The 25,841-nt window shown below is 36.9% G+C and overlaps 1 protein-coding gene across 2 annotated transcripts in view; it reads right to left on the reverse strand.

Annotated features, from left to right (window-relative positions):
- The window catches only part of TUBGCP5 (tubulin gamma complex component 5), a 44,437-nt gene that overhangs the window by 12,698 nt on the left and 5,898 nt on the right, over positions 1-25,841 (reverse strand). The window contains exons 4-14 of one of the 2 annotated variants that reach the window (XM_012760262.2): positions 22,309-22,405; positions 21,178-21,257; positions 20,394-20,529; positions 14,349-14,463; positions 13,690-13,779; positions 12,939-13,032; positions 11,842-12,088; positions 9,687-9,889; positions 8,524-8,639; positions 6,741-7,009; positions 317-515 (exon numbers count right to left, since the gene is read on the reverse strand). In XM_012760262.2, coding sequence (XP_012615716.1) covers positions 317-515; positions 6,741-7,009; positions 8,524-8,639; positions 9,687-9,889; positions 11,842-12,088; positions 12,939-13,032; positions 13,690-13,779; positions 14,349-14,463; positions 20,394-20,529; positions 21,178-21,257; positions 22,309-22,405 — 1,646 coding nt within the window. Of the gene's footprint in view, positions 1-316; positions 516-6,740; positions 7,010-8,523; positions 8,640-9,686; positions 9,890-11,841; positions 12,089-12,938; positions 13,033-13,689; positions 13,780-14,348; positions 14,467-20,393; positions 20,530-21,177; positions 21,258-22,308; positions 22,406-25,841 lie in introns of both variants that reach the window. The other variant, XM_012760261.3, reaches the window with a different exon arrangement.

Consider the following 25,841-nt stretch of genomic DNA (forward strand, 5'->3'; position numbering starts at 1 on the left):
TGTGCCTGATACTCTCCTGTGACCCAGACTTTCAGGAGCATCTCTGGGGCGAGTGACAGCACCCCCAGGGGCCTGAGGGCACAGAGGCAGGATGGCAAGGCTGAGCCTGTGGACTTCCACAAACAACATGGAGGCCACACTATACATCTGAAATAAGGGAACACAACATCCTTTTGTACTCTGTTCATCAGAAAGGTAGGCTACAAGGGCTTTTGTGTTTAAGGCTGGAAAGCTCTACCTGACAGAAACAAACAGTTATAAACACTGCACAGATTCTGCCATTTCAACCCCTGAAAATCATGCAGGTGCTCATCACCTTGCAAAGTTAATGGCAAGCAGGGGATCATGAATATCATCCAGTTCAAGATGCCTTTCAGCAATGGACTGCATCTTGATTAGGTTCTCTTTGGTTGCCTGTTGCTCAGTAAGAACCTGTGGAGTGGAATCTTCTCCATGTCGAAGCCGGGACTGTACAGATTCCAGAAAGAGGGTGTATAAGCTTTTTCTTTCTGCATCTGAAACGTAAAGAAATACGTAAACTATGTTCTGGCAAACAATATTAAGTAACCTTAAGAAATAGTAAGTAATTTCATCCTAATACAGTGTGGTATTTTTCCTGTGGCCTATGAAGTTCCACCCTGTTTCTTTACTTTTACCTTTATAGTATAGCAAACTATGCATGTATACTGCATAACTGATAACACTAAGAGGAGTCACAATTTCATTGGAAAAAACACTCCGACAGTGGCCTAGAAAGCTCATTACATTTACCATTCAGATGAAAATGAAATAGTCTACAAAGCGAAAGTATTATTTCAAGTAGAAACAGTAATATAAAAATAATTAATACAACACTGAGATGATTTACAAGTCAAATCAAAAAAGACCAGAAATCGGCCGGGCGCTGTGGCTCACGCCTGTAATCCTAGCTCTTGGGAGGCCGAGGCGGGCGGATTGCTCGAGGTCAGGAGTTCGAAACCAGCCTGAGCAAGAGCGAGACCCCGTCTCTACTATAAATAGAAAGAAATTAATTGGCCAACTGATATATATATAAAAAATTAGCCGGGCATGGTGGCGCATGCCTGTAGTCCCAGCTACCCGGGAGGCTGAGGCAGAAGGATCACTCGAGCCCAGGAGTTTGAGGTTGCTGTGAGCTAGGCTGACGCCACGGCACTCACTCTAGCCTGGGCAACAAAGCGAGACTCTGTCTCAAAAAAAAAAAAAAAAAAAAAAAAAAAAAAAGACCAGAAATCATATGATTTTCTCTACATCTATGATCAAGCCTGAAATGCTCATCAACAAATTCCTACCTGCCAGGGTTCATGGTTTTCAAGAGCTAAACACTTCAAGACCAGCCTGAACAAGAGTGAGACCCCATCTCTACTAAAAAAATTAGAAAAAAATTAGCTGGGCATGGTAGTGTGTGCCTGTAGTCCTGTCTACTTGGGAGGGTGAGGCAGGAGGATTGCCTGAGTCCAGGAGTTTGAGGTTGCAGTGAGCTATATGATGATGTCACTGCACTCTAGCCCAGGCAACAGAGTGAGACTCTGTCTCAAAATAATAATAATAATTAAAAAAGGAACTCCTCACCTGTAAAATCGCACACAGAGTGAAAATGAAGGGATAGAAAAAGACATTCCATGCAAACAGAAACCAAAAGTAGGCAGGAGTAGCTAAACTTACAGCAAACAAAACAAACTTCAAGTCAAAAGCTATAAAGAGAGACAAAGAAAGACATTACATAATAAAAGAATCAATTCAGAAAAAGAATATAACTGTAAGTATATATGCACCCAACACTGGAGCAGCAAGACATAAAAAGCAAATATTATTAGATCTAAAAGGAGAGATGGACTTCAATACAATTATAGTTGAGGAATTCAACAACCCCTCTCAGCCATAGGCAGATCATCTAGACCGAAAATCAACAAAGAACATCGAATTTAAACTGTACCACAGACCAAACGGACCTAACAGATACTCACAGACACATTTGACATAACAGCTACAGAATACATATTCTTTTCATCAGCACATGGAACATCTTCCAGGACTGACTATATATCAGGACACAAATGAAGTTCAAAAATATTTTTAAAAACTGATACATAAAGTATCTTATCTAACCACAATGGAATAAAACTAGACATAAAAAACAAGAAGAACATTTGAAACTATATAAATACATGGAAATTAAACAACAAGTTCCTGAATGACCAATGGGTGAAGGAAAAAAAATAATGAAATTATATAATTTGAGCTCAGTGGCTCAATAATCCCAGTTATTTGGGAGCCTGAGGTGGGAAGATTGCTTTATGCCAGGAGTTTGAGACCAGCCTGGGCAACAAGGTGAGACAAGGCTGTCAGACATAAAATAAAATAAAATAAAAAAATAAAATAATTCCTTGAAACAAATAAAAATACAAACACAACACATAAAAACCTATGGGAGGCCGGGTGTGGTGGCTCATGCCTGTAATCCTAGCCCTCTGGAGGCCAAGGCGGGTGGATCACTCAAGGTCAGGAGTTCGAGACCAGCCTGAGCAAGAGTGAGACCCCATCTCTATTAAAAATAGAAAGATATTAATTGGCCAACTAAAAATATATAGAAAAATTTAGCCAGGCATGGTGGCGTGTGTCTGTAGTCCCAGCTACTTGGGAGGCTGAGGCAGGAGGATCGCTTGAGCCTAGGAGTACGAGGTTACTGTGAGCTAGGTTGACACCAAGGCATTCTAGCCCAGATAACAGAGTGAGACTCTGTCTCAAAACAAAACAAAACAAAACAAAAAAAACCTATGGGACACAGCAAAAGCAGTATTAAGAGGCAAGTTTAAAATAATAAATGCCTACATCAAAAACTACAAATTAAAAATAAACAACCTATAAAGGGACGTTTTTGCAGTGAAAAAAAAAAAAAAACAACCTAACACATATAGAAAAGTAAGAACAAACCAAACCCAAAATTAGAATAAAGATCAGAGTAGAAATAAAAAAAATTCATACTAAAAAAATTTATAAAAGAAAAAGTTGGTTTTCTGAAAAGATAAACAAACTTGATAACCCTTTAACCGGACTAAGAATAAAAGAGAGAAAACCCAAGTAAATAAAATTAGAAACAAAAAGGAGATATCGTAATGGCTATCACAGAAATACTAAAGGATCATTAGAGACTACTATGAACAACTGTACACCAATAAATTTGAAAACCTAAAGAAAATGGATACATTTCTGGACATATACAACCTACCAAAATCAAACCAAGGAAGAACAGAAAACCTGAGAAGATCAAGAAAAGTAAGGAGATTGAATCAGTAATACAAAGTATATCAACAAATAGAAGCCAGGACTGGATGGCTTCACTGCTTCAGTGCTTCACACTGAATTCTACCAAACCTTTAAAGAATTAATACCAATTCTTCTCAAACTATCCCCAAAAAATTAAAGCAGAGGAAAAAAATTCTTCCAAAGTCATTCTTCAAGGCCAGTATAACCCTATACCATAACTGGACAAGGTAACCCCCACAAAAACCGCCAAACAAACAAACAAAAACTACAAGCCAATATCCTTGATAAACCTGGATACAAAAATCCTCAACAAAATACTAGCAAATCAAATCTAACAAGGCATCAAGAAGATAATACACCATGATCAAGTGGGATTTATCCCAGGAATGCAAGAATGGTCCAACATATCCAAATCAATAAATGTTAAACATAATACTAATAGAATGAAGGACAAAAACCATATAATTCAACATACAGAGAGAAAAAGCATTCAAAAAATTCAACATCTCTTCATGATAAAAACTCTCAATAAGTTAGATATAAAAGGAAAGTACATCAACATCATAAAGGCCACATATGATAAATCCACAGCTAACATAATATTGAGCTGAGAAAACCTGAAAGCTTTTCCTTTAAAAACTGGGACAAGATAAGAATGTCACTCTGACCACTCTTATTCAACATAGTACTAGATGTCCCAGCCAGAGTAATTAGGCAAAAGAAAAATATTAATATAAAGGACATACAAACTGGAGAGGAGGAGGTCAAATTATCCCTGTTCGCAGACTACGTGGTCTTATATATAGAAAAACCTAAAGACTCTACCAAAAAATGTTTAGAACTGATAAATGAATCCAATAAAGTTGTAAGATACAAAATCAACATATAGAAGTCAGTAGTGTTTCTATACATGCACAACGAGCTAGTGAAAAAGAAATCAAGAAAACAATCCTATTTATAATACCTGGGGAAAAAAAACTACAAATAAATTTAACCAAGGAAGGGAAAGACCTCTACAAGGAAGACTACAAGATACTGATTAAAGTAAATGAAGAAGGGCCAGGCGTCATGGCTCATGCCTGTAATCCCAGCACGTTGGGAGGCCGAGGAGGGCAGATTGCTCGAGGTCAGGAGTTCAAAACCAGCTGAGCAAGAGCGAGACCCTCCCATCTCTACTAAAAATAGAAAGAAATGAATTGGCCAACTAAAAACATATAGAAAAAATTAGCCGGGCATGGTAGCACATGCCTGTAGTCCCAGCTACTTGGGAGGCGGAGGCAGAAGGATCGCTTGAGCCCAGGAGTTTGAGGTTGCTGTGAGCTAGGCTGATGCCATGGCATTCTAGCCCAGCAACAGAGTGAGACTCTGTCTCAGGAAAAAAAAAAAAAAAAAAAGTAAATGAAGAAGATACAAATGGAAAGACATCCCATGGATCAGAAGAATTAATATTGTAAAATGACCATTCTATCCAAAGCAATCTACAAATTCAATGCAATCCCTATTAAAATACCAATGTCATTCTTCACAGAAATAGAAAAAAAAAATCCTCAAATTTGTATGGAACCACAAAAGACCCTGAATAGCCAAAGGAATCTGGGCAGAAAGAACAAAACTGGAGGCATTATACCAACAGACTTCAAAACATACTACAAAGCTATAGTTACCAAAACTGGATGGTACTGGCATAAAAACAGACACATAGACTAATGGAACAGAATAGAGAGCCAGAAATTAATCCATATATCCACAGCCAACTGATTTTTGATGAAGGTCCCAGGAACACTCACTGGAAAAAGGACAGACTCTTCAATAAATGGTGCTGAGAAAACTGAATATCCATAGGAGAGAAATAAACTACATCTGTACCTTTCACGCGATAGAAAAACCAACTCAAAATGGATCAAAGACCTAAATGTAAGACCCCAAACTATAAAACAACTAGAAGAAAACAGAGGAAATACTTCAGGACATTGGTCTGAGAAATAGATTAGGAATAAGACTTCAAAAGCACAGGCAACAACAACAAAAAAATAAACAAATGGGACTAAACCAAACTAAAAAGCTTCTGAACAGCAAAGGAAACAATCAATAGAGTGAAAACACAATCAACAGAATGTGAGAGATTATTTGCAAACTATTAATCCAACAGTGAATTAATATCCAAAATATATAAGAAATTTAAACTTCTCAGTAACAACAACAAAAATCTGATTTAAAAACAGGCAAATGATCTGAACAGTTTTCTCCAAAGAAGTCACACACATGACCAACAAATATATGAAAAAATGTCCAGCATCACTAATCATTGGGGAAATGCAAATCAAAACCACAATGAGGTATCATCTCTCCCTAATTAAGATGGCTATTATCAAAAAGACAAAAAATAACTAATGCTGGTGAAGATGTTGAGAAAAGGGAACTCTTATACACTGTTGGTGGGAATGTAAACTAGTACAGACACTATGGAGAACAGTATGGAGGTCCCTCAAAAACCCACAAATAGAACTATCATGTGATCCAGCAATACCACTACTGGACATTTATCCAAAGGAAAGGAAATCAGTAAGTTGACATCTGCACCTCTATGTTTGTTATAGCACTAATCACAATAGCCAAGATATGGAATAAATATGGTACATATACACAAGAGACATTTTATTCAGACATAAAAATGAATGAAATCTTGCCTTTTGTGACCACACTGATGGAATTGAGGACATTATGTTAAGTGAAATAAGCCAGAAACAGAAGTTAACCACATATTCCCACTCGTGTGTGGAAGCTAGAAAATGTTGATCTTATAGAGGTTAAAGTAAAACAGAGGATACTAGGGGCTGGGAAGTGCAGGGAAAAAGGAGGGATAGGGGAGATTTGTTAAAGGATATAAAATTACAGCTAGATAGAAGGAATAAGTTCGAGTGTTCTATCCTATTATAGGATGACTATTGTTAACAATAATATATTTTATAGTTTTGAATAGCTAGAAGGAGGATATTGAATGTTTCCAACAAAAATAGATGATAAATGTCTGAGATGATGAATATGCTAATTACTGTGATATGATTAGTATACGTTCATTACATGAATTGCAGCATCACTATGTACCCCATAAATATGTACAATTGATATGTGTCAATTAAATAATAATAAAGTAAAAGAAAAATGCCAGAAAATTATTTTTTAAAGCACCAGTCCTAAGGAATCAAAAGGAAAATACATGTGGAATTTACTGTCACTGCCTTTTCAAACGATGCTAAAAGTTTCCAATGATGAAAACCTTTTGTTCAATCAAGAACAGCATGATTATTAATTCAATCATGGCAATAATTTCCACTAAAATAAGAGGCTTTAATGACTTTCAAACTACAAAATAATAGCTATCTCAGGATGACAAGAGGGAACAGGGAGCAGTGGTCCTGACACTGAGGGAGACACATGAAAAAAGAACAGGCTACCTCTGGCCGCTGCCTGGCACGTGGTGCTCTCTGCACACTGCAGGTTCTTCAGCAGTTGCATTGACTTGCCAGCCATTATGATCTGCTTTAGGACAGGTTTGAGGAAGGACACCATGGTGTGCTGTCTGCTGGAGGGCCCCTGGTCACTGCCAGAACTTGCACTAGCGTTATCACTCATTTTTTCTTCATTTTCTGTCTTTTCCGATACGCTATATAATGTGTAAGTTGCATACCAGAAGTCTCTGTGATTTACCGGAACATTTTTGTTTCTAAAGAGAGTCAAAAGAATTTTAAACTTTAACATCTCTTCCTAAAAAACATCACTATTCCTATTCTAGCTAAGGTATGTTATTCAGACATTCCAAAATGAATGTAATCTTCAGGCAAAATGGGGCATCTGGACTCAGTTTAGCATAGAAAAGCAGATAAGTACTCCGTCGCCCATGCCTGTAATCCTAGCACTCTGCGAGGCCGAGGCGGGAGGATCGCTCAAGGTCAGGAGTTCGAAACCAGCCTGAGCAAGAGCAAGACCCCGTCTCTACAAAAATAGAAAGAAATTAATTGGCCAACTAAAAATATATAGAAAAAATTAGCCAGCCATTGTGGTGCATGCCTGTGGTCCCAGCTACCCGGGAGGCTGAGGCAGAAGGATTACTGGAGCCCAGGAGTTTGAGGTTGTTGTGAGGTAGGCTGATGCCATGGCACTCTAGCCCAGGCAACAAAGTGACACTCTGTCTCAATTTACAAAAAGAAAAAAAGAAAAGCAGATAAATACTCTGAGTAATATAGGTAAAATTTAAAGTACAGTTTCCTAAATTGGAATTAAATAAAATAAGACTAACCTGATCCTCTTTAAAAGTAGAATGAAATATACCCATGTACCATCTACTGTGAAAATAATTGCAGACTTCTTTACCTTTTTTTCTCTAGAAAGATTCTTCATTGGACTGCTTCTAACAATGAAATTATGGTCACCTCAGAAGAATAGTCAGAATCCCATTTTCACAAAAATTCTCATGTGAGATTGATAAAACATGACATAGTGACAGACATGAGACTTAGCTGAAGGAAGGCCAATTCATTTATACGTGAGCCCTGTGTAAAATAGTGTTACCCTTCCAGAACACTAAGGACTTAAAGTTGTCCTTCCTGATGAGTTCAAGGGATAGCTATCAATAGAAACCATACATTTAAATAGATTGCATAACTTAAAACTGAGTTAAAAGAGTACAAGAAGTCACACATTGCAGTTTATATGAGTCTATTCAGAAAAATCAATTAACTGAAGGGAAATCATGATAAATGGATTGACAATTTTCCTTAATTGTTTTATTAAATATCATACTAATGGTAAAAATATTCTGAGAAATAACTATATTAGAGGCATACATTTGACATTTTCATAGCTTTTAATGTATTGATAATTCGCAGTGGGAATAACTGAAACCATCTGATATCACCTAAATTCATTTTATGTGAAGCAGTGTGCATTTTAGCATACCAGTCAGCCATAAGTCATCCAAAAATATAATTTGCTGAAGAAAAGCTAGGAACTAACATAAAACTCGGACAAAGATATTTTTAATTGGCTGGTACTAACATCTACAAAAATGATACAGAACTTTCATATGGTGACAACACAGCTCTGTCATTTGAACTGAGCTTTCTCAACTATGCTTTCTCTATCTGAAACTAACAAAAGCATTTGATTTTCATGTGGGAGCAAATTACTGAAACCAGCACTCTGTGTGCCCTGCGTTCCCAGCTGCAACCTCTACCTCACCTCTGGATGATGAACTCCTTGGCGCCGTCCCACAGGTGCCCGTGCACAATCCACTCGTCCACCGTCTGCAGGTAGGGCCGTACTGTCTCCACCCAGAGAGAGAACAGGAGGGAGACCTAAGGTAGAGAGTGTACACAAGTTAACTCTCAGAGCAACCTGATCACTAGGTAAAATGAGGTTCAAACAGTTCTGAAATGCCTTTTAAAGAGTAATCAGATTTCTGTGTTTTTTGGACACAAAGAAATTAAAAATCCAAAAAAGTACACTATAAAATCCTTATGAAAAGCTCACCTAAATATGGGATAACCATATTGTTTTAGTCCATACAGGGACCCTCTTGAGAGTGAGAATTATACAGGGAAGCAGGCTAATCTGGGATGGCCCAGGCAAACAGATATGGTTTCCTGATCTAAATAGAACTACCAGCACAGTATCTACTATGATTGAGATTACTTCACTCTCCTGCAGTTCTCAAAAAAGGACAAAAATGGCAGCACTGAGAGAAATCAACCTCCTTTCTATTGAACTCCCATACCAAATGGCAAGGTAAAGTTACACCAGCAAACTAAAAAGTACCCGAAAATATGCACTCAAACAAGCCTGCAGCTTTCTAGATTATAGCCTCTAGATTTGTATTTTTTAAAAATTGTGGTAAAAAAATATAACATAAGATTTACCATCTCAACCATTTTTAAGTTCAGTGGTTTTAAGTACATTCACACTGTTGTCACAGATTTCTAGAACTTTTTCATGTTGTAAAACTGAAACTCTGTACCTAATAAACAACTCCCCATTCCCTGGCCCTGGTAATCACCATTCCACTTTCTGTTTCTATGGATGTGGCTACTTTAGGGATCTCATATAACAGATTTGTGTTCTCATATGAAAAAGGGTTATTGCAAATGTCTATATAAATCAGCTAGGTATTTATCACAGCTTGCTTCTTTGTTCTTGCCTCATCCTTCTGTTGATTTTGGCAATTAGAGCTGAAAAGTCAGTTTCCTGTAGTCTTGAAATTGGAACCTAATTTTAAAACTCCGAACAACTGCCTGACAAACCACTATGTAAGCATCATTTAATAAACAACTGTGAGGGCCATCCACCACTCCCTTGCTGTGCGGGATAGAGTGACACACTTTAGACTAGGCAGAGGTCCCACATACGGTTTGCTCAGAGGCTTCTCCAACACTGTCGTATTCAAGAATGGCCTTGTACAGGGTGTTGAGCAGGTGAGATGCTCGGACAACATTCCGAGTGTCAGGTGGAACTTCTGCTACTCCAGTACTAAACACTTTGTGCAGAACCTTGAGCTGAGCCAACCGAGATGACAACTTATCCACCACTATTGCAAGAGTTATTGTAGTATCTGCAAATATCAATAAATGAAAGTCAACAGCAAGGAAAAGTATCAGCATACAACACGTGACATAAATGCTAAGCTACTTATTAGGCTTATGGAGAGGCATGACAAAATGGAAGATGGTGGGTTTTAATCTCACATCACAAGGAACTAATTCCCCTAAGGGAGAAAGAATTGCAAGTTAGGGAGAAAAAGAAAACTCAGCAGAAAAATAATCTATAAAGGAACTGACAGTTCACAGAAAAGGAGAGACAACTGATTCTTAGACATATAGAGAGTCATTCAACCTCACTTATAATAAAAGACTGAAAATTAAAATGATACCAGGTAAAACAAAAACACCCACAATGGGAGGCTGTGGTGATAACAAAGGGTTACATAAGCAAGTTTCTATGGGGTGATGGCACAGCTCAGTGTCCTGAATGTGGAAGTGGTTATGCAGATCTATACATGTGATAAAATGGCACAGAACTATGCACAAAGATATCACTCCTCCCCCTGCCACCCACTTAAATCAAGTACCGTGTTTCCCTCAAAACAAGACCTACCCATAAAATAAGCCCTAGCAGGATTTCTAAGCATTTGCACAATATAAGCCCTATCCTGAAAATAAGATAGAGTGATGGGCGTGGCTACGCAGTGTATCTGCACAACCCATGCATTTCGTCACAGAGTGGTAAAGACAACAAGCAGCCCTTCTCATCTGCCCCATCATGACAGTTACTATCCCAGAGGTGACCGGAAAGGTGTGGGCAGCCCCACCAAAAGGCTGGCTCCCCCTGTCAGATCCTGGCCATCCTGAGCATGCTGCAAGCTGAGGCTTTGAGGGGAAAATAACACATACCCTGAAAATAAGCCTTAGGGTATCTTCTTGAGGAAAAATAAATATAAGACCCTGTCTTATTTTCGGGGAAACACGGTACCTGCAACACTGGTGAAACCCATGTCAGGTCTGCAGCCTGGCTAATATGCTGTGCCAGTGTCAGCTTCCCAGTCTTGACCACGTACTAGAATTACGTAAGGATTCTCCACTGAAGGAAGCAAGGTTATGGGAACATGGGACCCTTTCTATTTTTTTGTGGTAACTGAAAATAAAAGTTAAGGCGGAAAAAAACTATACTGGGTTACCATTTTATACCTGTCACATTGGTGAAGACCAAAAAGTTTGATAACACACTGTTGGCAAGAGTGTGAGGAAACAGGTATTCATACACATTGCTGGCAAGAGTATAAATTTATTTTCTTGTACCTCCCTGGAAAGCAATGTAGCAAAACCTAGCAAAATCACACATGCTATTACGTATCAGTGGACCCAGCAATTCCATTTTTAAGAACTTACCCTACAGATAACTTGCTCCATGTGTAGGATTATGGATATGTCTAAGTGGTTATCGTTGCAGCCCTGCTGGTAATAGCAAACGATTGGAAATAACTTAAATGTCCATCAAGGAGGATTGGGCTATGATACAACTATACAGTGAAACACTCAATTTATAAAAAGGAAGAAGGAGGCTCTTGTTGTATGGTACAATCCCCAAAATCTAAATTAGAAAACAATCAAAAGAGTAGTATAATGACTGTAGGTTTGTGTATGTGCATATGCCTCACTTGTATATGACTAAACTACTTCTGAAAGGATGGACAAGACACTGAGGACCCGGTTGTTTCTAGGGAGGGGAAATGACTGGCTCAGGAACTAGAGCAGAAAGAAGAATTTTCACTCTAAATCCTTCTGTAGTGTTTTGATTTTTAAAAATATGAATGGCTTAAAATCTAAATTTTAAACTTTAAAAATGAATACATTCATGAGATTACTTATTTGTTATGCAACTTTCAAATGTTATATCAATGAATAACCTAAATGGCATTCAAAATCTGAACTATTCAAACTAAACAGGACATCAAACAAAAAAATGAATTGTGTGTCTTATGAGTAAAAGTGAAGAACATTTAAATACCATTATTGATGATGCACTTCTCAATTTCTGTAAGTTCTTCTTTGAAACTAATGAAATATTTGTATAGGGCCCACATGAAAGCCTGGTAGGTTCTAAAGGGAGCTTCGGTCGACTTCTTAGAAACAGAACCACTTCCAGGCGGCAAGCTTTCGGAGCTGTGTCCCATAACTTCATCGATGAACTCCTGGAGTCGAAACACAACCTGGCCATATGCTGCTATTTGTTCCAGCACAGATCGTAAACAGTTCTACGACAGAAGCAAATTATAATTATTTAAAGTTGGTCTTCTATAAACATTCAAATTCACTTCCCACTCACAGTAAAATATTTATTTTGTGATTATTTTAAACATTATGTTTAGTAGAAGACAAGGTAATAAGGAATATTTAGTTTTATATTCAAAGAAAAAAAGAGAACATTAATTTCAATAGAATATAGAATTGTGGCTTATATTTTTTAAAAACACATATAAGGTAAATGTACTGTAGGCAAAAAACTTATAGATATTACAGCTTTCCCAATATAGAATGACAGAAAGAAAAAGCAGAAAATGCAAATCAAAATCAAATATGCCACAAACAATATTAAAGAATTCTGTGAACAACTTAATTTTCTTTTTAAATCTTAAATGTGTTTAATAATTAATTTTAATACTATAAAATATCCTAAAATTATATTACCACAGTTCACATAAATACTATCATTTAATCCTTTTTTTTTTTTTTTTTTTTTTTTTTTGAGACAGAGTCTTGCTTTGTTGCCCAAGCTAGAGTGAGTGCCATGGCATCAGCCTAGCTCACAGCAACCTCAAACTCCTGGACTCAAGCAATCTTACTGCCTCAGCCTCTTGAGTAGCTGGGACTACGGGCATGCGCCACCATGCCCGGCTAATTTTTTCTAGATATATTAGTTGGCCAATTAATTTATTTCTATTTATGGCAGAGACAGGGTCTCACTCTTGCTCAGGCTGGTTTCGAACTCCTGACCTTGAGCAATCCGCCCGCCTCGGCCTCCCAGAGTGCTAGGATTACAGGCGTGAGCCACTGCGCCCGGCCCATCATTTAATTCTTGAATTACAATAAATACAAATAACTTACGTGTGTCAAATGAGTTACTATGATATTGTTTCTCACTGTTACCTTCCCATCTATCAATTGAAATATAAAGAGCTTTTTCACTCCTGAAAGTAACCTGAAATGAAATTTTAAAAGGATGAATGTACTAGTCTAGAAAAATGTTCACTACAGTATGTCCAGAAAATTTTTATTAAAAATTCAGAATTGGGAGGTAAAAATACAATAATTAGAAATTATTAGATAATAAAAAAATGGAAGACATCAATCTTTTTATCTGATTACCTTAAGACTCAAGACATTTCAATGTCATCTTAGAGAGAAGTGCGAAACAGTGTTGCCAAAGCATCTCCCTCACATGCTTCATGACACAAAAAGATCCTCCCATTTCTAAGAATGTCAATATCATACTTTATGGTGAGAGCACCAGGACTTGGAATTTCTGTAGTGACAGCACCACATACCGCATTAGATTCCTGGCTTCCAGGTATGGGCACAAGCTTTCATTGATACACTCTGCCTATTAAAAACAGTCAGCAGCAAACTTTGCTTTGAACTCAGATATTAAAGAAATGATGGACTAATCTAATTTAGTCATATATTAAATTTTTTAACCTGGAAAAAAAGTGAATATATCAAAATCTCACAATCTTCACAGTCAAATTTGAAGACTAAACTTCATACCTAATGGCCTATTTCTAGTCTGCCTGTGAAAAACACCAGAACACTTTCCTTTAAAGCCTTCCAGACTATTAATTAGGTTAACAGATCTTACCATAGGGTTTCCCGAATAACCTGTGTCTCAGTAACAAAAACTCTGTCATCTGGAACATACAATGGATCGCTGCTATACAAGTGTTGGTCCCTGTTAGACAGCAAACATCAAATGTCAATAGAATGGTTTCTAACTAAGTAAAAGAACTTGTCCCAAAGGATATATGCAATTCAGTGCTAACTTAAGTAATGATCAATTACCAAATAAACATAATAAACACCTATATGCCTTTCATATTTATTTTCATAAGTCAATTGAAATACTCTGAGAAGCACTTTCAGAGCAATTGTAATTGTTATGTTAACTGCTGATTTAGGCAAATGTTTAAAACTATGCACTGTTGTTTTTTTGAAAACAGTAAGTGCATTTTTGTAATAAGTATACTAAAACAGAAATCAAATAATGGCCTAATATGACCAGTACATTCACACTGAAATTAACAACAAAAAAAGTCAAAACACAGATTAAAATTAAATACTATAATTTCATTATTTCACTAATAATTAAATAATTAAAAATTGTTCAATTAGAATTGTTAAAAACAACTATCAAGTTTAAACTTCAGGGAAGTACTTGATTTAAATCACAAATCAAAGCCAAATGTTTAAACATCAAAGTTTCTGCTATCATTACATTAAAACAAAAATGTAGCTTCTTACCAGACAGCAGCTAAATTGGAGTGTAAATGTAAACTATGAGGAAACCGTGAGGGCCTAGTCGTCCAGTACTGATGAACTACATGCTGTTCTAGCCAGCTTCGGTCATCTGGTTCATCTGCTGGAAATAAATGTAGTAAGTTTTAGTTGTAATAGTTAACGAACAAACAAAAATACTGGGTCAATTGTGCCACAATATCTGGACTTAAGACTCCAGTCAAATATACACCTGAAAATGATTCTTTGACTACAACAGCTACTTGACATTATTTATATATACATGATCACTTATTTAAAATACACATACAAAATTGAATTACATGTTGTTGTTTAGAAAGTTAAAAAAAAACTCTCTATTTTAAAATATGAATGATATAGTTTAATAGTTCAATAACCATTAAGGAAGTCGAAATGTTAACTAAAGACCTTCCCAAGCAACCCTAAAGCCTCAGGGCAGGCACTGAATGTTCAAGGATTAAATTCATGAGTGGATAAAGACAATGTGGTACATATATACCATGGAATACTACTCAGCCATAAAAGGAATGAAATAATATCGTTTACAGCAACTTGGAGGGAACCAGAGACCATTATCCTAAGTTAAATATCTCAGGAATGGGAAACCAAACACCATATGTTCTCCCTAGTAAGTAGGTGCTGAACAATGGGTACACATAGGCACAAAGCAATAATCAAAGAATAAAGATGAAAAATCCTACATTAAAAAATAACTAGTCTAGGCCAGGCGCGGTGGCTCCCACCTGTAATCCTAGCACTCTCGGAGGCCGAGGTGGGCAGATTGCTCGAGGTCAGGAGTTCAAAACTAGCCTAAGCAAGAGTGAGACCCCCATCTCTACTAAAAATAGAAAGAAATTAATTGGCCAACTAATATATAGAGAAAAAATTAGCTGGTCATGGTAGCACGTGCCTGTAGTCCCAGCTACTCGGGAGGCTGAGGCAGTAGGATTGCTTGAGTCCAGGAGATGGAGGTTGCTATAAGCTAGGCTGACACCACAGCACTCACTCTAGCCTGGGCAACAAAGTGAGACTCTGTTTCAAAAAATAAATAAATAAATAACTAGTCTAATCCAACAATATACTAAAAAATAAAATGATCAAGGATACTGCTCAGAAATTCAAAGAAAATCTATCAATGTGGTAATAGGATAAAAGAGAAAAACTGTGAGATTATATCACAGATAAAGAATAGCAATTGATAAAATTCAACACTTATTTATGATTAAAGGCTCCTACAAAGAAATGGAATAGAAGGAAATTGTCTTAATTTAATAAAGGCATACTCAGAACTGAACCAAACAACCATCATACTTAATGGAGGACTTTCAGGTGCCACCCCTTAGGAATGAGACCTGGTAGTCCAAGAAGCCCACTTCTACTGCAGTTGCTTACTCTAGAAACTTCCAGAGGGCTAGACTGGCGGGCCAGAAAAGACACTTGGTCAACATGTGACGAAGAAGGTATAAGGTATAAGAATTGGCAGGAGGAGATAAAAAACTGTCAATATTTGTATATGATACTAATCATATATAAAAAATGCAATGGAATCAATAAACTATTATAATTAATAAGTGAATTCAGCAAGAATGCTGGATATAAGGACAATTTACACAGACCAAAGTGTTCCTCTACACCAGGAATAAACAAAACAGGCAACATTCACAATAACAAAAACTATAACATAGTAGAAATTAATTAACAAATGAACACTTGAGATTTTTTTTTTGAGACAGAGTCTCACTTTGTGGCCCAGGGTAGAGTGCCATGATGTTAGCCTGGCTCACAGCAACCTCAAACTCGTGGGTTCAAGCAATCCTTCTGCCTCAGCCTCCAAAGTAGCTGGGACTACAGGCATGTGCCACCATGCCTGGCTAATTTTTTCTATATATTTTTAGCTGTCCAATTAATTTCTTTCTATTTTTAGTAGAGACAGGGTCTTGCTCTTGCTCAGGCTGGTCTCAAACTCCTAAGCTCAAACAATCTACCTGCCTTGGCCTCCCAGAGTGCTAGGATTACAGGTGTGAGCCACCACCCCAGCCAACACTAGAGATCTTTAAAAAGAAAATTTCCTGGCCAGGCATGGTGTAATCCTGGCATGGTGTAGGCCTGTAATCCTAGCATTTTGAGAGGACGAGGCGAGGGGATCGTCTGAGCTGAGGAGTTCAAGACCAGCCTGAGCAAGAGTGAAACCCTATCTCTACTAAAAAAATAGAAAGAAATTACCTGGACAACTAAAACATATATATATAGTAGCTAGGCATGGTGGCACATGCCTGTAGTCCCAGTTACTAGGGAGGCTGAGGCAGGAGGATTGCTTGAGCCAAGGAGTTTGAGGTTGCTGTGAGCTAGGCTGATGCCACGGCACTCTAGCCCGGACAATAGAGTGAGACTCTGTCTCCAAAAAAAAAAAAAGAAAGAAAGAAGGAAAATTTCCCAAATCTAGTAAAAGACACAAAAATTGAGAGAAATGTACATACTATCATTATAAGAATGTCAATCCTTTCCAAGTTAGATCTATAAATTCACTGCAATCCAAATCAGAATCTTAGATGGATTTTTTTTTAAAAGGAACTTTCCATACTCTTTCTAAAATGTCCATGAAAGAATAAAATTTCACAAATAGCTAAGCCAATTTTAGAAAAGAGCAAAGCAGGTGATGGGCGGTGTGCCTTCCATGTATTAAGACATAATATTACAAAGCCATATTAATAAAAACTGTTCCTGGGCCAGACTCACACTAAGGGAACAGAATAGAAAGTTTGGAATAAATATAGTCATCCCTAATAATCTGCTAGGGATTGGTTCCAGGACTCCTGTGGATACCAAAACCCACAGATGCTCAAGTCTCTGATATAAAATGACACGGCACTGGCATATAACCTATGCACAGCTTCCCACACACTTTAAATCATCTCTAGATTACTTATGCCTAATACAAGGTAAATGCTATGTAAACAATTATTACAATTTATTGTTTTTGCAAATTTGTATCATTTTTATTGTTCTATTGTTATTATTTATTTTTTGAATATCCTTGATACAATACTTGGATGCAGAACCCTCAGATACAGAAGGCCAACTGCACATGTATTTAAGGGAAGCTGATAATATGATAAAGCTAGAACCACAAGGCAATATGGAAAGAATGGATTGTTTCCCAGATTTTTCTTTTCTTTCTGATACAGAGTCTTACTTTGTTGCCCAGGCTAGAGTGAGTGCCATGGTGTCAGCCTAGCTCACAGCAACCTTAAACTCCTGGGGTCAAGCAATCCTCCTGCCTCAGCCTCCCGAGAGGCTGGGACTACAGGCATGCGCCACCATGCCCGGCTAATTTTTTTGTTTGTTTTTTTGGGTTTTTTTTATTTTTATTTTTTTATTTTATTTTTTTTTCTTTTTTTATATCTTTATTTCTTTTCTTTCTTTTTTCCCCCACCCTACTTGGTATCCCACAGAGGCTAATTTTTTCTGTATACATTAGTTGGTCAATTAATTTCTTTCTATTTATAGTAGAGACAGGGTCTCGCTCTTGCTCAGGCTGGTTTCGAACTCCTGACCTCGAGCAATCCGCCCCCCTTGGTCTCCCAGAGTGCTAGGATTATAGGCGTGAGCCACCACGCCCAGCCTGTTTCCTAGATATTGCTGGAAAAACTGGCTCATGAGATGGGAGAAAAATAAGCTGGACCCTTTAATATCACTTTATACATAAGAGTGCACCTGGTGGTACTGCAAACTAGTTCAACCTCTGTGGAAAGCAATATGGAGATACCTTGAAGCAATACAAGTAGATCTACCATTTGATCCAGCAATTCCACTACTGGGCATCTACCCAAAGATCAAATGACACTCTACAAAAAGGACACCAGCACTCAAATGTTTATAGCAGCACAATTCACAATTGCAAAGTTGTGGAAACAACCCAAGTACCCATCAATACATGAGTGGATTAATAAAATGTGGTATATGTATACCATGGAGTACTATTCAGCTTTAAGAAACAATGGTGATATAGCACCTCTTGTATTTTCATGGATAGAACTGGAGCTCATTCTACTAAGAGAAGTATCTCAAGAATGGAAAAACAAGCACCACTTGTACTCACCAGCAAATTGGTATTAACGGATCCACCTAAGTGGATATATAGGAATAACATTTATCGGGTGTTGAGCAGGTGGGAGGGGGGAGGAAGGGATGGGTATATGCAAACACAATGAGTGAGATGTGCAACGTCTGGGGGATGGTAACGCTTGAAGCTCTGACTTGAGGGGGGAAAGGGGCATGGGCAATATATGTAACCATAACATTTGTACCTCCATGATATGCTGAAATTAAAAAAAAAGAAAAAGAGTGGACCTGGTAGTCACTAAAGACTCAAATGTAAGTTATAAAAAAACAAACAGAAGAAAAATACAGGAGAATGCTTTTGTTGAGAAAAATTTCAAGACCCAAATACTGACCATATGAAAAATCCACAGGTTTGAGTATAATAAAATATATAAAAAAATATATATAAATAAAATATATACATATATACACAATATATACATATATAAATATATACATATTATATATATAAATAAAATATATACATATATACAAAATATATAAATAAAATATATACAATAAAATATATTAAAAAAATTTGAAAACTCTTTTTGAAGGGTATCACGAAAAAATGTTAACAATCAGGTGACTGACTAGAAGATATCTGCAATGTCTAAAATCTAAGAATGAATGTTTAGATCTGCAAAGAACTGTGAAGGGTGGGGTGTGCAGGAAGGTTATGAAACTTAAAACAAAAATGAGCAAATGATGTCAAAAGACAAGCAACTCACAAAAGGGGCAAACTTGAAGGATCAACAAATACATAAGGAAGTCCCTAAATCACTAGTAGTCAGACAAATGCAAATGAAACATCAATAACCCAAAATGGAAGGGGTAATCTTATCAAGTACTGATGAGACTGTGGGGGCAGGAACTTATATTGCAGCCAAATTCTCACATGATCCAGAGTGGACAAAGTACTCAGTGTGGCAGAGGAGGCGAAGGCAACTCAGGGCCTATCTACAACGAAACAGCTAATTGAAATAGGGTAGTTTTAAGCTGCAGAATCCTATTCAACAGTTAGGAACGATACAGCATAATACCAGCTACACAATTAAACAGAACACATCAACCAACACAATGTGTCTTATAAGAACTCCGTGTACATAAGAACATAGATAGCAAATACATGAGAACAGATGCTTATAACTGGACTGGCAGACAAAGGGAATTAGGAGTGGGAATCAAATAGCAAAAGAAAGAGAAGAAATAAACTAAAAGATCCTACATAGACTAGTGATGATAATGTGCTCTGAGCAGGGTGGCATGATACCACTTGCCACCCTGGAGGTCCAATTCAAGAATTAAAAAGAAAGGAAATAGAAAACAAAGCCACAAAAGCATTAGGACACTAAGTCAGCTTTAACTACTTAATGTCCATCAGGCAAGGTTTGAGTGCAGAGAACAGGGCCTAGTCACGGGAAACTCACTGCAATGTGGCCTTTGTTTCCTTATCTATAAAATGAAAAGTAGGATTAGATGTTCTACTCTTTAAGATTGCTTCCAGCTCTTTCTAGATTCTACCAATTCATAGTTCCTCCCTAAAAAATAAAAGAGCAGACTTTTAAATTGGAAAATAAATTGTATAGCTCTTTTCCTTTTTAGCTTTTCCTAGTTACCAACATCAGCAAAGTTAATCCTTCTCCAATAAAAAATAAACAGAAATATTTAGGACTAACAAAGTTCTTGGCACTAGAAAAAGAAAAAAAGAACAAAACTGTACTCTAAATGCATTAATTCAACATTAATTACCATGCTACTACTTAGGCATTATATAAAAAAGATCTACTAATGGCTTTAAAAGATTTGTTTTATAAGGATAGCAGATCTTACTCAATATCTTGATCACATGGAACTGATCCCAAAGCTTGCCTTTCCTTCTAGGGAATTCCTCTATCAGAAAAGCCAACATCCAGCAACACACAATACCTTTCCAGCTGATGCAAGGACCCAGTTTTCTGTTTTGATCTTGTTCTTCTAATGGTGTCCTGTCTACTTGAATTCCAGAGTCCTCTCTGCTTAAGGGCTGTTGATCATCTTCATCTTCACTTTCTTCAGACCAGACCTGATTTAAAAAGAAAATATGCTAACCCTTACAGAGTATAACACTTACAGCCATTTAGTTAAAAGATTAAGAAAACTTTGGAAGAAAAGCAAAAACTAAATGAAATTTTTAAAAAATCCCTTGAAAGTGGCTATTATAGGGATGGAATTATTATTATTATTATTATTATTATTCTCTTTTTCTATTATGATGTTGCCACCATGATGAATGGAATTAATTTTGGTGGCAAAAAATACAGGGAAATGTTTTTGCTGAGAAAAATTTCATATCCCAAATACTGACCCATATGGAAAATCCACAGGTTTGAGTACAATAAAATATTTAAAAAATCATGGATTCTGTTTGAAGGATATCATGAAAAAATGTTAATACTCAGGTGACTGACTAGAAGATACTGCAATATCTTAAATCTAGGAATGAAAGATCATAGGCCCTTAAGGGACACTGGTATTCACTCCCCTTAATTTCTTAGTACTAATGATTTGGCTCAAAATTCTAATAAGTAGAGCTATTAATAATAACTACTCTGAGTTAGTGAAGAGAGTTCCTGTTTTCACTAAGTTTACCCAGGGCAGAAAGACCCATTAAAATCATCTATATCACTCAGCATGTATTTATATTTTCAATAACAAAACTACTGCCACTTACTGGTGTGTCTACGTTTGGACCAAGGTCAATTTCTTCACCTTCCATCAAGTATTTTCCCCAGTCAAAATCATCTTTTTTGTCTAAAATGTAACAGAAGAACTTCTTCAGCATTATAATAATTGAAAAAAACCTCAAAACTATAGCAAAAAAGGCCAATACTACTCAAAATAAAATACACTCAGAAAATGAAAGTACAAAAATATTAAAACAATTAACAAATTGATATTCTAATACATTTTACACTTTAACTAACTCACTCTTTTTTTTTGAGACAGAGTCTCACTCTGTTGCCCAGGCTAAAGTGCCGTGGCATCAGCTTAGCTCACAGCAACCTCAAACTCCTGAGCTCAAGCAATCCTCCTGTCTCAGTCTCCCAAGTAGCTGGGACTACAGGCATGTGCCACCATGCCCAGCTAATTTTTTCTATATTTTTTAGTTGTTTGGCTAATGTCTATTTATAGTATAGATGGGGTCTCGCTCTTGCTCAGGCTGGTCTCGAACTCCTGAGTTCAAACGATCCGCACACCTCGGCCTCCCAGAGTGCTAGAATTACAGGCATGAGCCACTGCGCCCAGCCTAATTAACTCACTCTTAAAGGTGAGTTTTCTCTATAAATAATTGAAGGTAGTTTAACTTACAAAGTTAGAACTTATATAGTCACCCCTCGGTATCTGAGGGGAACTGGTTCTAGGACCCCCACCCCTGCTAATACAAAATTCCAAGGATGCTCAAGTCCCATATATAAAGTGGTAGGTACATGCATATAACCTCTGCACATCCTCCAGTATACTTTAAATCATCTCTAGATTACTTATATTACTTAATACAATGTAAATAGTTGTTATATTGTATTTTTAAAAATTTGTATTTTTAATTGCCATATTGTTATTTATTTACTTATTTTGAATATTTTTGATCTGCAAATGGTTGAATCTATGGATTTGGAACCTGCAGATACAGAGGCTGATTACATTTTAAATGAAATTTTGCAATTGCATCCAAAGCAACAGAAATATTTTAGTTTCGTAGATTTTTACAACTTTTAATAAAATCTCAATGTCCAGTAGTTAAGCAATAAAATCAATTTCTCTTTTATTTCTTATATGTTAAACCATCCATCTGGTAACATACCTACTTCTTTGTCTCTTGGTGTTTCCACATAATTGCTGTTCGAAGGAGAATCAGACAGACACAGAAGAAGTGACAGTATGGAATAATGTGCATCTGTCTTTAAAACAAAAAATGAAGAACATAAATCACTGAGGTTAGTAAATGCTTTCTAAACTAGACTTGAGTAAGTAAAACTCCATGACAGTTATGTCCCTAATTCTTTTCCTAGTTTGAGAAAACATGAGTTATACCAAAATAAATTCTAATCTCTATAAACTTTTTTCATAGTTCAAATATTTACACATAAGGAGCCTCAAAGCTACCTGAGGTCTGAGTTCTACATTTCTTTTTTTTGAGACAGGTTGTCACTATATCACCCAGCCTGGAGTACAGTGGTACAATCTTAGCTTACTGCAGCCTAGAATTCCTGGGCTCAAGTTATCCTCCTGCCTCAGCCTCCCAAGTAACTGGGACCACAGGTGCATGCCACCATACCTGGCTAATTTTTTAAAAATGTTTTTTTAGAGACAAGGCCTTGATATGTCACCCAGGCTCATCTTGAATTCCTGGTCTCAAGTGATCCTCCGGTCCTAGCCTCCTGAGTAGCTGGGATTACAGGTACAAGCCACTGTGCCTAGCTTGAGTCTTGTATTTTTAACAAGTATAAGACATCTGAAAAACTGAAAAACCTTTTTTCTAAGATCTGGAACGTGACAAGGATGCCCACTTTCACCACTGTTTCAATACAGTACTAGAAGTTCTAGCTATAGCAATCAGACAACAGAAAGAAATACAGGGTATCCAAATCAGAAAGGAAGTTCTTGTTTGCAGACAATATGATCTTACATCTAAAGAAACCAAAGATTCCACAAAAAACTATTAGAATTGATCAATTCAGTCAAGTTGAAGGATACAAAATCAACACATAAAAATGAGGAGCACATCGGATGCAGTGGCTCACACTTGTAATCCTAACGTTCCAGGAGGCGGAGGTAGGCGGATCATTTGAGCTCTGGAGTTTGAGATCAGCCTAAGCAAGAGCAAGACCCCGTCTCTACTAAAAAAATAGAAAGAAATTAGCTGGACAACTAAAAATATATAGAAAAAAATTAGCCAGGCATGGTGGTGCATGCCTGTAGTCCCAGCTACTTGGGAGGCTGAGGCAGGAGGATCGCTTGAGCCCAGGAGGAGTTTGAGGTTGCTGTGAGCTAGGCTGACGCCACAGCACTCACTCTAGCCAGGGCAACAAAAGTGAGACTCTGTCTCAAAAAAAACAAACAAACAAACAAACAAAAAAACTATAAAACACTGACGAAAGAAACTGAAGAGGACACAAAAAAATAGAAAGATATTCCATTCTCATGGATTGGAAGAATCAATATTATTAAAATGTCCGTATTACCCAAAGCAATCTACAGAGTGAATGCAATCCCCATCAAAATACCAATGACACTCTTCACAGAAACAAAAAAAATAATCCTAAAATTCATATGGAACCACAAAAGACTCAGAATAGCAAAAGCCATCCTGACCAAAAAGAACAAAACTGGAAGAATCACATTACCTGACTTCAAATTATACTACAGAACTCAGGTAACCAAAACAGCATGGTACTCGTGTAAAAACAGACACATAGACCAATAAAACAGAATAGAGAACCCAGAAATAAATACACACATCTGTAGTGAACTTATCTTTGACAGAGTTGCCAAGATAGTCTTTTTAATAAATGGTATTGGGAAAACTGAATAACCATATGCAGAAAAATCAAATTAGAACTTTATCTCTTACTAAAAATCAAATCAAAATGGAGACCAAAAATATATCCTTATATTTATGGAAAATTTGTTTTTGACAAAATTGTCAAGACAATTTGATAGGTAAAGGATAGCCTTTTCAACAAAAAGTGATCATATAGTTGTATATCTGTAAGTAGAAAAAAATTAACTTAGACCCTTTCCGCAAAACACATACAATTAAGTCAAAATGGAACACAGACCTAAATCCAAGTGTTAAAGCTATTATATAAAACTTTTAGAAGAAAACAGAAGAAACATCTTCATAACTTTGGGTTAAGCAAAGAGTTCTTATACATGACACCAAAAGCATGAGCCATAAAAGAAAGAAATTGATAAAATGGACTTCATTAAAATCAAAACCTTTTGAGCTTTAAAAAACACCACTAAGAAAATGAAAACCCAGAAACCGGAGGAAAATATTTCTAAACCATTTTTCTGATAAGGAACTTGTGTGAAAAATAACTTGATAACTCAATAAGAAGAAAAATAACTCAACTGAAAAGATGCAGGGTATTAGGGAAATGTAAATCAAAACCACAATGAGATATTACTACATACTATCTAGGATATCTATAATCAAAATGACAGGCAATAACAAGTGTTGGTAAGGATGTGGAGAAACTAGAACCCTTATACATTGCTAGTAGGAATATAAAATGATGTAGTCATGTTGGGAAACAATTTAGTAGTTTCTTAAAAGGTTAAACCTAAGCTTACCATATAAACCAGCAATTCTACTCCTAGAAATCTACCAATGGAGAATGAAGATATATGACCACACAAAGCTTGCATGAGCATGTTCTTAGTAGTTCACTATTCATCATAACTCAAAACTGGCAACAATCTAAATGTTGTCCACTGTGAATAAACAAAACGTAGCGCAAACACATAAAAAAATACTATTCAGCTATGAAAAGGACTAGAACACAGACATACGCTACAACGTGTATGAAACTCAAAAACTTTATGCTAAGTGAATGAAGCCAGACACAAAAGACTGCATATTGTATGATCTCAGTTATATGAAATGTCCAGAAAAGGCAAATTTATAAATACAGCAAGCAGATCAGAAGTTGTCTGGGGTTGGCCAGGTGTGGTGGCTCACGCCTGTAATCCTAGCACTCTGGGAGGCCGAGGCAGACGGATTGCTCAAGGTTGGGAGTTCGAAACCAGCCTGAGCGAGACCCGTCTCTACTAAAAATAGAAAGAAATTAATTGACCAACTAAAAATATATATAAAAAAAAATTAGCCGGGCATGGTGGCACATGCCTGTAGTCCCTGCTACTCGGGAGGCTGAGGCAGTAATATCACTTGAGCCCAGGAGATTGAGGTTGCTGTGAGCTAGGCTGATGCCACGGCACTCACTCTAGCCTGAGCAACAAAGTGAGACTCTGTATAAAAAAAAAAAAAAAAAAAAAAGAAGTTGTCTGGGGTTAGGGTAGGAGCAGGCACTGACTGCAAAGGGGCTTGAGGAAAACTTTTGGGTACTGGAAACGCTCTAAAAGTGGATTGTCGTGATGAATGCATAAGTATACATTATTACAAATAGGGGAATTGTATATCAATGGATGAATTTTATGGTATGGAAGTTATTTATCAATAAAGCTGGAAAAAACTGTGAAGCTACTGTTATACTATAACAAATGTGTCTAAGATGCCACGCGCCAAGACAGAAAACGGTAACCACCCCTTCCTCATGTAAGTGGGGTGGGAACCACCGACAGAGAGATGGATAGCAAAGCAGACAGGACCGC

The sequence above is a fragment of the Microcebus murinus genome, chromosome 7 (assembly GCF_040939455.1).
Source record: "Microcebus murinus isolate Inina chromosome 7, M.murinus_Inina_mat1.0, whole genome shotgun sequence".
Taxonomy (NCBI): Eukaryota; Metazoa; Chordata; class Mammalia; order Primates; family Cheirogaleidae; genus Microcebus; species Microcebus murinus.